The sequence below is a fragment of the Synchiropus splendidus genome, chromosome 4 (assembly GCF_027744825.2).
Source record: "Synchiropus splendidus isolate RoL2022-P1 chromosome 4, RoL_Sspl_1.0, whole genome shotgun sequence".
NCBI classification, from domain to species: Eukaryota; Metazoa; Chordata; class Actinopteri; order Syngnathiformes; family Callionymidae; genus Synchiropus; species Synchiropus splendidus.
The window spans coordinates 20,780,352-20,794,618 of NC_071337.1; the positions used below are offsets into that span (position 1 = coordinate 20,780,352).

The following is a 14,267-nucleotide window of genomic DNA, read 5'->3' on the forward strand; positions in this document are numbered from 1 at the left end:
ATACACGGGATCCTTTGTAAACAACAGCACATATCTGTTTCCCTTATTTTTTTTTTATACACAGAGTAACTTCAATCAACTCAACGCGACGGAAACAGAAATTTTAATGTCTGCTAGACAGACGCTCATTTCATTAGGAGATGCCGGAGAATGCATGACGTGTTCTGAAAAATACACTGGGCAAATGCAAACTGCATGAGCGTAATGTGCGGGAGATAAAGTTGCAGGACTTTGTGGTTTGGCTGATTCGGTTCCTGTTCATTCCAAACATTAGCGTTAATTTAAAACACACCGCATTCTTTGGCGCTACAAAGCCTTGAGGAGAACGTTTGTATTTTTAGAATGAAGACAGTAGGACACGGCTTTTGGCGTTTTTCATGTATAATTTACAAGTATATTTTAAGAGCATTTAATCCATATTGGAAAGCATAGGTTGCTCTAACCAACAAATGCCTTGTTCAACATCCTAGTTAGACGAACTTGTCCAGCTATGAATTGTTAAAAATTCATCGGATACATACAGTAGTACTCTTTACTCTGAGACGCTGAGCTCAGAAAGTTTATTTCTCATCACCTCTACCACCTCTCATGATCATCGTCCCCATTCACACCTGTGCTCTTCATATCACCACTCACCACATACGTGGACCTCATTGGTTTTGTTCCACTTCTCCTTTTCCGGGTATCTCCGTCTCCTACACAGTTGTCCAACATACCCACTCTACAGGTGTCTGAATCATCTCAGTCTAATTCTATGCCCAAACATGAACTCTACCTGTGTTTGCTTGTTTGTGAGACTGTCCCATCTGCTCACCTCCAATAACAGTGACATAGACAACATGACTTAGCTGCTTTAGCGCAGTGTTGACCCGCGAATGGGGTGCCACTATTCATCAGTGCCGATTTGACTTTTTTTGTTTGTTTTTTGGGAGGATGTAGTCAAGGCGGGGAGCAGTTTTTGTCAAGATGGTCTCCTGAATCACATCGCGCTGCAGCAAACCCTGCATTTGGACAGACACATGGAGTATCACTACCAAATGTTTGCAGGCGCTGGAGGCTCTGGAGAAATCAAAATGATTGAGTTACAATACCAAATTCATATTGTCATTGCTACGGAGAATTATTATTAATCTCTATTTGATTTCATTCCATCTAAACAATCCATTTATTCAACATTATAATGTCAAAAAACCTTGATTGATTTTTACCCTGTAGTTTTTCTCTGTGGATCTTGGAGGTGCACAGCTGTCAGCATGGGTGTCCGGATGGTAGGGCTAAGCGATAGCAGACTTTCTTTAGAGACTGTCAATATATAATACAGTGAACCCTCATCTATCATGGGGGTTACGTTCCAAAAAGAACCCGTGACAGGCGAAATCCGTGAAGTAGTCAGCTTTATTTTTTTACAGTTATTATACAATACTGAACTACCTGCGAACAGTTACAACCATTTTTGCATCCTTGTTAAAACTTATTGCTGCCGTCCTATTATGTTATTTCCTTCCTTCTTTATGGAACAAACCAAAGATTCATTTATTACGTAATGAATGGCGCCCGACAGCCGCATAGCTTCTACCTTCCTTCATGTCCAGAAGTTTAAAATTTTCTGCGATATTTAGCATCTTTCTCTTCCTTTTGGGCGTGTCCTCAGGTGCCTTTGCTGGTGAAGAACGTTTCGTTGACATTGTGGGTTTTATCGTGGAGTAAATTTGCAAACGTAAATTTGGCTAGCTGTACAGAGAGGAGGCGCGCAGACTGTTCACGTTGGCTAGTCCCTTAGCCAATCAGGATGCAGAACACAATGCACTGTTTAAAAAAAAAGAATAAAAAAGCTGCACTAAAAAAGCCGCGAAAAGGTGAACCGTGTTATAGCGAGGGACAATGTGATGGCCTGTCAGAGTTCAGCAGTTGGCTTCTCATTCTTACTTCAACGAATGATGAGTTGATCTACTTGTTACATGCAAAGTAGCGCTCTAACTCTCTGTCCGACAATAGTTTTAATATTCATGTCAGTGTAGATCTACTGCCGAGCGCATATGCCATGGTTATTTTTAGTGTGGTGCTGCTCCGCTGCGTCGCTTCCCGAGGCTATTTCTGCTGTTTGTAAGAGGGAGTGAAAGCGAGACCCCTGAGATCAGAGCCAGACACTGAAAAAAGTCAGGGGTGGGCAGTAACTTTGCCTCATTTTCGACATTCTCAACCCCCACTTTTCCACCGCTGCTTGACTGCGTAGCCGGATTCCATCCAGCAGAGGTGTTTGTGCAGACAAGAGACTTCCACATGAGGAGTTCTCCAGCGGATTTCCACCGGTCACCTATGCCCCCCACCCCTCTTCCTGCTGCAGCCTGTGGAAGAGTTTAATCATTTCACTCTGAGTCCTCAACTGCAACACCATGAGCTGCTGCACGTGGATGCGCAACAGAGTTCAATTTTACCCTGCCAATGCCTGTAAAAACTACAGTTGAATCTCAGCCTTATATTTTCCATCATAAAGCTTCAGTCCTCAGCAGTGTTGTCTGGACTCAATACCCCTCTTGAGTGGTCCAAGGAAGTACAACCAGTTCTCCACTGACCAGGTCACCGGAGGCCAAGTCCCATTGATGCTCAGAGGAAAGACAGACTATTGCACTCACATCTGACCGATGACTTCATGAATGAAAAGAGAACGCATTTCTCATAGTGAGTGCAGACCACTGCTTTTCTACGTCTAGCACCAAAACCTGACAACCAAAACAAGGGTACGACAGAGCTATGGGACCAAAACGTTAAAACATAAAAATGTCTGAGCTTCTTTGATGTAAATGTCTCTTATAAATCGCACAGTCAGACTTGCAGAGCATCATGGGATATGTAGTCGGAGTGATGGTAAGTGAGAGTCTTTGAGTTCAGTCATGCGGAGCAATGGACCGAGATAAAGGGACGTGTAGACGGGAGCACACACAGGGTGAGAGGGTAAAGAAAAAGGGGATGCTTAATAGTTGTGAGACATGCCTTGATGTAGGGATATCATCAATTAATACACATTTCATTGCATCTTTTCAAAACCATAATAGCAGAACAGGACAGAAGAAGTGCAGGGGGCTACAACAAGTATAGATCAATATTTGTATACAACATTAAATTAAATGTCAGAGGTGCCGATCTAGGGTTTTTTCTTTGGAGGCGGAAGTGCAAAAAAAAGGGTTTAGGTTGATATACGGGGACATCACAAGGAGAAAGATTGGTTTAACTGTAAATGACTCCACGGACTGGTTTGCCACAGGTGTTTTGCCTCAAAATCATGATTATAATTTACATCTGAGGAAGTCCAGCCCGCTACAACAGCCTTGAATGATAAGACATGCCGGGACCCAGCACTATATTTATGATTTCCTTGAAAGTTCTCAGCCGCAGATGTAAAAGTATAAAAATTACGCGCCCTGCTTTCCTCTTAATGAATGACTGCTATTTTACTGTTGTCTGAATGGAGCCATATCGGCAGGATGAATAAATCCACGGGAATTATCAGGCTTTGGAAATCCCCAGAGAGGAATTTAAGGTCATCACTATAGCAGACGCCATGCTCAGTCATAACACACAATCTGACTTTAACTCCTGCCAAAAAAAAAAGAAGAAAAGTCATCCCGTGCATGACTCCCTGAACAGGTATTTGGGAGGAAATAGGAAAGTCCCTTGACATGATCTAAAAATAAGCATTTATATTGGCGATTCAGAAGCAGCGCACTTAGAGGGGACCCCCCCTTAGTCACTGTTTGTTTTACACAGGAAGCTTCACAGCTGTTGTCCCAGCGCTGGATTTTGTTCTTTCCCTTTCACAATGCGCCTTTTTCAAGTTCCTTAAATAGATATGGGCATTTATGTCATTAGGGTATTTCTGCTGCAACTATTATGAGGCAGGAAGTGAGGCACGGCAGGTTAATCCACAACATCTGCCAGTTACCGCTGAAGCAAGGAAGAGCTGTGTACCAGGCTTCCTGTTTAAACTCACAGAAAATAAGTTGTAAATAAAGGCGTTTAATACGAAAATGAACTGCTTTATTTGAATTCATTGGGTATAAAAGTATAGTAGTTAACCAGCGTTCTAGAATTTAGGGTAAAAGCTCATCAACAGTTTGCCCTTATAGTATTTTTTCCTGAACTAACTAGTTCATTCAAAAATGATGATTTTTTTTCAGCTAGCGACGGTTAGATGTACCAATTGTTAAATTTAACTTTTGTGTTTTGAATTACTTTTCTCTAAACTGCTATGTCAAAAAAAAAAAACTGAAGGTTACATTTTTCCCTGAAGTTTGGTCCACTCTTGGTGGGGAACTCTCTGGGAACAGATTTCACTTCAAACAGTGGAGGCTCCTAAATGGAGCCAGTCCAATTTGTCTGTGCCTTTCTTTCCTTTCAGAACACCCCCGCCCCGCTAGAATCCCCCCCCCCCCAAAAAAAATCCCACCCAACAAAAGGCAGCTTGTCTGCTTGGAATTTTCCACATTCCTAGCAACGACAGACAGTTTTCTCCTCTACAAAGGGCCCTTCGGCGAATTCCCCCTAATCGCTGGGTTTAGTCGCGTCCTGATAGGTGCAATTCATAACTCTGACGGGGTGAGCAAAGGTTGAGTGTTGAGCAGTGGGCAGGATGAGAGAAGAGCAACTTCCCTCAAGGAATGCTGCACCCCAGGTACCAAAACATATGATCTTTATTCGACATGATGGCTGCTGGGAGGCCGGAGCAGTTGGGTGGCCCGACAGGTTCCAGTGAATGATGATGATTTGGCCGTCTTGGGGTTGGAGTCTGAGGACAGTGCTTGGATTGCACCACCCCATTAAAGCGATGACTTTTCTCTCCCCAAACAAGGCAACTTTAGCCTCACTGACCTCTCAGATAACTGGCCTGGGAACCTCTTAGCTTAATTTATCAAATAAAAACAGACAGCCTTCAAGACACACCCTAAATCCAGGAAAGAACATAGTGTTCTTTTCCAACCTGACCGTAGCGCCACACCGGAGAACTGCCCATTCATGCACGAGACTGAAGAAGTGAATGTTTAAAAGATCTGTTTTACGGAATATATTTGTTCCCGGGGCGACAGTCATTCAAGATAGGCATAAAACTAAAAGAAACTTGATGACTGGTATCTTAAGAATTGCTTTTCTCTAGTCGCTAAATAATGGTCCATGACAACAAGACATTTTAACTTTCAATGGCTGTTTAATTTGAGCATTTCAGTTCTTGACAAATGCCACATCTTCCTTATCTCGCCCTCTTATGGACTGGTTTATAGCTACGCTGACAGTTACCCGAGCAACACTGCATTCCCAAGTGTTCGGCGGCCAGGCCAGTCAAACCTTCACCTCCTTGGAGCTCTCTATTAGACCAACTTGTTAAATTTTAACTCTTTAAATGGGAAGCATTCCTGCTTTAAACAGCCTCCTGCGCCACGCGGTGTTTCATCCGAAGCATATCCCATTACCGACTCCTCATCCATGCAGACGTGTGTTTGTGGAGGGATTGCTGAAGTTAGTTGTTCAAATTAAACCTGCCGCTTCAAAGGTGGTCCAAAGGTTGGGAGGGGGGTCCAGTAACTGTTAACCAGAACAAACAGCAGCGACTATCTTATGAGATAATTAACACTCGGACTGCAAGAACGCCTGAGCGGAAACACCTATGTACACACATTAGACAACGAGGCTGACATGCAGTCACACAGGCAGGGAAGCAGGTTAACCTTTTTTTGACCTGATAACCGAACATTTGAGATTTTTTTTTTAAAGATATGTGCGTTAAGTGAAGGTCTATGTTAAATACAGTTTTAGTTAATAATTAGTTTTATATGTTAGCGATAATAACTTTTCTAATATGCATTTTATGCACCTTATAACATGACAGACAGACTTGACGTCAATAATAGATTATAAAAAATATTTAAATGAATAAGGAAATATTACAACAAGAATTGAAACAGCTAATTCAACATCAAATTAACAGCAATATGAGTGATTAAAACTGAAGTTGCAGTAACATTGAATAGTAATTACACTTTCATTTCTGTGATTCATGAATACTACACAGTTACTTACAGAAGGTATGATAAAGGTGATCAAGAGCTGTTATACCTTCATTTTCCCACCAGAGCTGTTTGTGTGACACTGAGTTTGCATTGCAGTTGAAGCTCCCAGTTATGTAATTCATGACCGATCAAGATCTCTGAGTGTGAAGTGGCACATTGTATAGTAAATCTGATGCATCACACACTGCGGAGGTTTGTTTACTTAAGCTCAAACATGCACAGTTTGTTGGTCTGTGTTGTTTGTTGCACTGAATGTCATAGCTGTAATTCTAACATGGTAGTGGACATAGTGCGCCCTGTGCTTTTGTGAATGGTGTGCAGGGTTCCCGGCACAGCGAAGGCATTTTTTTCCCTCTTTGATCAAAGGAAGTCTGCTGGGTGGTTGCGGTGCTGAGACCCTGGAGCCCTGCATTCTTGGAGTACTAGATAGATTGGGTTTCATCCTTGAGGGGGGTAAACCGCCGTTCTTCTTTAAGCAATACTCTACCTTGCATACCTTTCGATGCTGTTTGCGCTGTTTCTCAGGCTGCCCTCCAAATCACTTGTAAGACTGAGCAGCTGCTGGGGCCCACCAGTGATTCATAGTGTCAGAACCAGGCAACATCAAAATGCCGAGATTTCCCTTTTGTGTCGTGGAGAGAAACCCGCGGTCGTTGGTCAGAGAGAGAGAGAGAGAGAGATGTTGTTCAGTGCTAACAGGGATTGAGTTTCACTGATGGTTGTTTTCAAATACTCGGTACCAGATGCACCACAAGTAGAGCTTTATAGAAGGGCTCCCTCTTAAGCGCTGATGATTCCGAACGTGGAAGTGGGAAAACCCCTCCGCTAAAGTGCTGCTGCACTATTCGCTGTCTTGTATCTAAAAACGTGACTTCATCAATGGCAAGTTCTGGATTATGATTAGGTTCAACTCAAAATTGATACAGCCACAGATTATACAGAGACTATTTTGGGGGGTAAAGAGTCACTGAAGCTAAAAGACGTGCATGAGATGTGTAAGTAACAACACGATAATCCATAAAGAAGGCAATCCTAAAGAACCAAGAAGAATAAAGTCATGTTTGGTTTGCAAATACACCCTGAAAAATGGAGTTTTTAGATGTGCTGGCGACATTTCAAAAGGAATACACCTAACATCGGGTGCAGGAGGACTTTTCTGACATGATTTTATGAAGACACTGTGGCTGGTGCCCTTCTGACTATTGACACTTTAAGCCTGTCGAGATAGAAATTTTTTGTAGCGGACAAACTCAGACCACCACTCAAATACGCGCACACACTGAGCTTAGAGTCTCCATTAACCTTGAATAATGTTGTAATTGAGAGAATGGTTTGAAACTAATTGTCACTGAACATAGAGGAAATATATCTGTAGTCTTGTCAACATCAAAATCTACACAACGTCTCGACAAAACCCCAGAATATCAGATTGATATTCGCAAAAAAAAAACCTCTTGCTAAGATGAGTAAAAGCAAATGATACCTAAATGAAGACTCTTATTTTACTGTGCTTGAGCTACTGTGTGACGGTATGGAGTCATGTCTTATCTTCCTTCAACAGAGACAAGCTCTAAGAATTGTACACACAGTAGATTAAAGAGAGCACACGAGTGAGCTGTTTATAAAATCACAAATAGTGAAACTACTCGACCTGATGGAACACAGCTATTCCTACTGCCATTTTTAGAGCAACAAAACTCGACCATTAGGGTAACACACTGGCTCCCCTTGTGATTCTTTAAGTCACCATAAATGAAAAGTAAAGACATTTATTTTTGGCCATCATTCCCCCCTCGCCATCCCAGCCAACGCACATGCTGTGACTGAGACTACCCATTGGAGTCTGACAGCCTGAACAAGTGGAAGTTGATTTCCGCAACCGTGGTTGAGGTCATTTAAGATGGGGCAGCAAGACAGCAGGGTACGACGCTAGTCATACATAGACAGCAGATTTCTTGAGTGAGTTTTTGGAATGGACAGCCATCTCGGGAAAGAGTTGGCCATCTACCAGTCATGTCTTGCCAACTTTTTTTCCTTGCATTCCTGGTGTAGGACCCACCCGGTGTTGACATGGACTTCATTACTGCACTTGAGCCCGTTGGCATTCTATTCAGAGTTGGCACATAAGTCCACCAGCTGTTTGCACTGATCTTGTGTGTGTGCTGGGGGTTAGGGACCTGGTGCATCCTTCTTAGGACCGGCAGCTGGTCGGGCTTAGATGCACCCAAGACTTCAACTTTTTCCTCTTTGCATTCTTCAGGCTGTTGGAGTGCTCAGCTGTCCCGCACTAGTCCAGGGTCACTTCCTGTGCAGTTGCTTCCAATCCAGCACAATCCCGAGGTTTATTAATATCGTTCGCACCTTCCAATGCCCCACAATGGTGTAATTTCAGAGCCAAGGATGAGTATTTTGCTCTTTCCATTTCAAGGGATTTTAATAGGGTTTGATACCCGATATCAACTTGTGCCTCTTTGAGCCGATAAGCAGATCTCAATGTTTCCGTTAGGTGTATTTAGATTGAGCGTGATCCACATGATGCTTTCTTGCCATCTTAATGTAACACGACCACGTAGAAGAGGCAGCTGTATGCGCTACATTGTCATCAGCCACAGCCCCCTTGTCGCTAAAATGCCGCCTGTTCTCACCCTACATCCTTCCTAAATACATGGACTTGGCTCTAAGAGGGAAATGAGAGACAGCACTCCATATCGACTGAACATCTTTTGTAATGGTGCTAGATTTGCTCCTTTCTTCTTTGTCTTTCTGCATGTCTTGTTAGGGTCTCAACCTGCCTTGTGCATCAAATACATTTTACAAAGACTAATTTCTCCTTTTCTATTGCAGCCACAGCAAGTTGTCCAGAAAAAGCCTGCTCAGGTAAGACATTGTTATTGTTCAGTTTCACAGTGACTCACCATCAATGCACTGCAGAGGTCCATTTATTGGAGAAACCCAATAGAAATGAGCTGTGCAGCAAATGATCCAGTGCAGATTTGAGTTGAGTTTTCAACAAAGAATGCATTTCAGTTCCAATCACTTTTCAGGAGACTGAACAAAAGGTTCGACCTACCTGGAAGCCTTACGATCAATCTTGCACCCGACACTCGTGATGGCTGCCCACCATTGAGACTGACACAATGTGGTGTTTGTGAATGACGTGCTAGTTTAACGTGACGGAAATTAGCCTATGATAGCAATGCTAGAGTTCTGGGTGTGTTAAAACCCAACATATAAGCAAAACAGCTTGTGTCAGTGACTGCGGTTACATGCAGAGAGTAGCCTGACTAATGCAACAGCTCGATAAAGCCGTCACGCCCAATGGCATCATGTTCTCCTGGTTTACATGCAGTGGAGATCAGTCGAATTACTGTATTGAGTAATGCACCTCCGTGACAAGGGGTGGCACCAGGAGCTCTTTCCGGTTCCTATGGCTGTAGAGGAAGAGCAGTCGAAGTTGACTGGCACTGTAGCAAGAGTGTTATATTGTAGACAGTGATCGCGCTGACTAGTTTAACTGCAGAGCTCCAGAATCCGTGCGTCTGAGCGACGGTTCAACAGCGTCAAACACGCTTCCTCTAGCAGGTTTTGGGAATAAACTTTTCTTTTCGTTTCTGAATAAAATTAAATATTCCTGATATTGTATTGTCCATGTATTCACAGATGATAGATGTGGAGTACCTGAAGTTCAGAGTCGCGCTTCTGATAACTGTCACAAGCCTCTACTAACTTAGCAACATGCTAACGGTTGCTAATGTGGTGGTGATGTCGTCTCTTAAAAACCAACAAATCACATCTTCTTACCTGCTTCTGAGGACTAACAATCAAAATGACCTCGATGAAGGAAGTTGAAGACAAATCTGTACATCTGCCTGTCATCGTCGTTGCAAGTTACAAAACCGAGCTGGTTTCTTATGTGTTCACCACAGATGTCGTCTAAGACCGAGGAACACACATGCTGAGTCAGGTTACACACATGACTCCTTGATTGTAAAGAAGGATGTTAGACATCATTAGACCACGATAAGTCTAAGAGTTTGTTTACTTCCTCTGTGTAGCTGAAGGTCGCGCAGTCGCACATCACCCAGTCTGGTCAAAGACGAGCTACTGGGCTACATGCTAGCTTAGTCCAGCTATTAACCGGATCATTATCCAGGTCGTATAGTTCGACTTAGAAATTCACATTTCTCTCCAGTAGTTGGACTCAGATGTTCATATGCATTTTTAAAGTCCAAACTTAGCCGTCACATCACCGTTCTTTAGGTATCGCACATCAGTCTGGGGGATCAGTTTTCAGTGACTCAGTAAAATGCGAGAAGTGAAACATCTGCCCCTTTGTTGAAAATGAGTCGGGTAAATGCCAACTTTTGTCCCCAAAACAGAGATGAGTATACTTAGATAAGGTCTCTAACAAGGCCCCAAATGCTGGGCGGTGTCTCGACATCTGTTTCAGTTGCAGTTTATGGCGCTAGTCAGTGCATTAGGAGAGAGAATGAAAGCAGAATGGCAATAAGCGAGTGAAAAACGACACAGGACCCCCACCTCCTTCCCCGTCAGCATGCCCTCACCCTCCAGGAATCCGCCTGCCTCCCTGTGTTTGCTGGTACAGGCCACTTTTTGGTGTGAATGCATAACTCGACTTTGATTTGTAGCTGTGTGGGAACAGGACTGAAGTAGTGGGGAGGTGCTGTGAGGCCCGCCGAGGCCCGCCAAACTATAAAAATGCCATTTAGGTCTCCCACTTTGATAGGCTGCTTTATCTCAGCCTCGACACTGTCGGTACCAAAAGTCAGCCCTTCATTCCAGCACATGGGGCGCGGCGGGTACAGGACCCAAGCGGAAGTTCAACCTAACAAGACTGAAAACCTATAAAGTAGAAGTTTCATGATTCATTTGTGACATTTAGGAGTGATCAAGTGAAGGCACCTGAGACGGCTTGTCTGGAGGTGTCTTTGGGGATGTGTTCTGGGCTCAGCCGAGAGGAAGGCACACTGGAGGAATTATGTCTGTTGGTTGTCTGGGTAACATCTCTGAATCCCCCTGATGGAGGAGTTTCTTTCTTGAGAGGGAAGCCTGGACCTCTTTACTTCACCTGCTGCCCCCTCAACAAGACCTTGGATGAGCTCAGAAAACTGGGTAGTTACCGATTGAAAGCAAAGGGAACTAAAGTTGATGGATAGAGGGATGTCATGATGGTCACTGAAGTGGTCATATGGGACCTCTGGTAGCCCGTCCAGCCCCACTATGAGTGTATGATGCAAAGTGAATGCAGTTGTGTCTGAAAATACTAAATGCATTTTGGTCTTGGTTTTACTGAACTGCAGTATTTTGTCGTGGACACCTCTGTCCATTTCTATTGGTGGTGAGTGGGTGTGCATGTGGACTGGTGGTTGGGAGGTGGGGGGGGCAGAATGATTAAAGCCTCTTTTGTTGTTGCACCACCCGCACCTTTCTTCCCCTCCCCTGCTCTCATTTGCCCTTGTCACACATGGTAGCATTTAAGCAGACCCTTCAAGGCTCAAGTCTGCGAGCACTAATGAATGGAGCAGGAGCTTCAGAGTGCAGTGGGCTACGGCCACTGAATGGGTGCACCGCCGCGGCCTGGGAAAGGAAGAAGGTTATAAATTGTGTCAGTTAGGATAAAATGAAGCCATGTGGAAAATGAAATCCATTTCATCTGAGAAGAAAGCAGTGTTTTTTTTCCCTTCTTTTTCTCCACCTCCTCTGGTTTTCCTCCCCGATCATTCCATGATTCGGAAAACAAGCACCTGCGCTTGTAAATTATAAAGATAAAAAAATATTAAGAGAAATGTGTCGACACTGACTTAACAGAATACACTTATTTTTAAATTGATATTTTGATATATATATATATTTTTTTTTTTTCTCTCCATAATGTATGCATAAAATTGTGAATGAAATTGAATGAACTTGAAACAATAATATTAACTGACAATTGAGTTCATGTCTAGATTGGTGAGGTGATTTGCTAAGGCAAATATCCCCCACTTGTAATGTTTTATCCCTTCAGTCTGTCCCTGGATGGTCCAGAGCGTGATGGTGGGATACGCTAGCTACCATGCTAAAATAAATTATGAAGGCTGTCAACAGATTCAAACTGTTAATATTGTTTAGTCGCAAATTCTCACTTTTTTTTATCATTTCTAAATGTAACTTTAAGATTTTATGAACAGAATAGTTTGAATTAATAAATGATTGAACACAATTCACTCTGCTTAACTGCAACTAAACAAGATATAATAAATGATTCAGATATAATTCTTTTCAATTCACCGTTTGTTTTTTTTGGTTTTTTTTAAATGTTGGAACTGTTGCTCTCCTGTCATTCCCCATCACGGGTGCTGTGCCTCCTCCACCTTCACATAGCTTGATCGTCCGCCCTCACCACACCTCCTCATGTCCTCATCTATCACATCTTTGCCCCCTATTAGTTGACTTCCTCTTCTCAATTTTACCTGTCGCCAACAATCTGTCATCGTCAAACATGTCGCCTGTCTGTCCAGCACATGCGGTTATGCGTATTGTTTAAGTTTAAACACGATTCAATGTCTTCGGATGGTGCATTATCTGGAAGTACTTTTGTCGACTGACTTCCTGTATGAATGATCAGCTCAAAAAATAGAAATCAATTCTATTTCAAGTGTGGCACGGTGGCTTTGCTGTTTGGCACAATCAGTTTATCAGTCCATGAGTTAAACATATACCGTAGGTTTGCATGAATTCATTTAAATGAATTTGTGCTTACTCGTGTTCCCTCTTACAAGAGCCAAGATGCTACTGTAGATTAAGTTCCAGAGAGTCTGCTGCTATATATATATATATATATAGGAGAGCAGCAAACGTACAGCAACATACAGCAGCAACACAGACGCGCCGCCATTCCCAGCTCTGGTTAATCATTCAAGACTTGGTACCTGGTCAGGGAGCCGCTTCATTGAACCAAGCTGGTTAAACACACAAACATCCATCAGCTCTTCGGGCTACTCTGCTGTGAAAAGGGAATTTCTGTGTCTTACTAGTTTAACCGACTGTTTTTTTTCCTGACCTCAGGAAGAAGAAGAGGAAGAAGAGGCCGGCGAGTCCCCAGAGGAGGATTAAGCTTCTACACCGTGAAACCTCTACCTCATTCAGCTGTCAGGTCTTTCAAAGGGAAAAGACTGTCTTGACCACTTTAAAAAAAAAAAGAAAAAACACTTCCACTTGGATTTCATTTCATCCCAAGATTTTTTTTTTTTTCAGTTTGTCATGGGGTGCAGCCACACGAATCGAATGCTGAGACGATAATGTCACCTTCACTTAACAATCATGGAAAAGTCTTAGTGTTGGCTCTAAAAAACACCTAAACAAGCTCAGTCCAGATCCACACTGGTGCAAGACCACCAAGCACAGGGAGATTCCTCAGGACCGTCTTTCTCACCACACACATCGACCTCGACCTGTGATCTCACTCAGTTCAATGAGGAACATTGCTGTTCAGGAATACTTCAAATCTTCATAGCACATTACAGAACATTAAAATTCAGCTCATCTGAAGAATGCAGGTTTAAATTGCTTAGTTGACATCCTCGAATTCTAAATCGCATTGTGCAGATATAAACATGTGGACCACAGTCTAATTTATTACCTCATATTTGTTATTAACCGTTTCAAATTGTAATGATATACTTCATTTCAAAATCCAAATTTTGTCACCTGATGGTGCTAAGTAAGGGCGTATTTTGACGACACCTGCGTTTAAATATGGAGTATTTAATAAACTCTGAGGTTGTATCTGAAAGCAGCAAGACAAATACTAATATATACCTACAGTATAGTCGGATTTGGGAACACTAGCATCGACTACAGTACTATGGCTCAGGCTATTCCTCACTACAGTGATGGATTATCCAAAATTTGGGGGCTATATTGAGTCAAATTCTATGACAGATAGGTGTTGAGTTAATAAGTGCTCCCTGATGATCTTTTTCGATAATCCATTTAAAGATCTCCCCAAATGAGGGGATTCTGAATCCAATTTTATGCAAAAACGCCTTGAATTTCGACAAAAGCTTTCAATCCAAGTGAGTTTGCAAAGTCGCCAGCTTCTTTTTCCCTGTTCTTGGTGGAGAAACACCTCTCCACCAGACAACACACACAACCAAACTGACTACTGTAAACCATTCACGCCCCGCATTAACAAGCTTGTGTACA

At 42.8% G+C, this 14,267-nt stretch overlaps 1 protein-coding gene across 1 annotated transcript in view; it reads left to right on the forward strand.

Annotated features, from left to right (window-relative positions):
• hmga2 (high mobility group AT-hook 2) overlaps positions 1–13,175 on the forward strand; it is a 30,824-nt gene extending 17,649 nt beyond the window's left edge. Inside the window, exons 4-5 of the mRNA XM_053862301.1 lie at positions 8,904–8,936; positions 13,128–13,175. Coding sequence (XP_053718276.1) covers positions 8,904–8,936; positions 13,128–13,175 — 81 coding nt within the window. The remainder of the gene's footprint in view (positions 1–8,903; positions 8,937–13,127) is intronic.
• Positions 13,176–14,267: the final 1,092 nt, after the last annotated feature.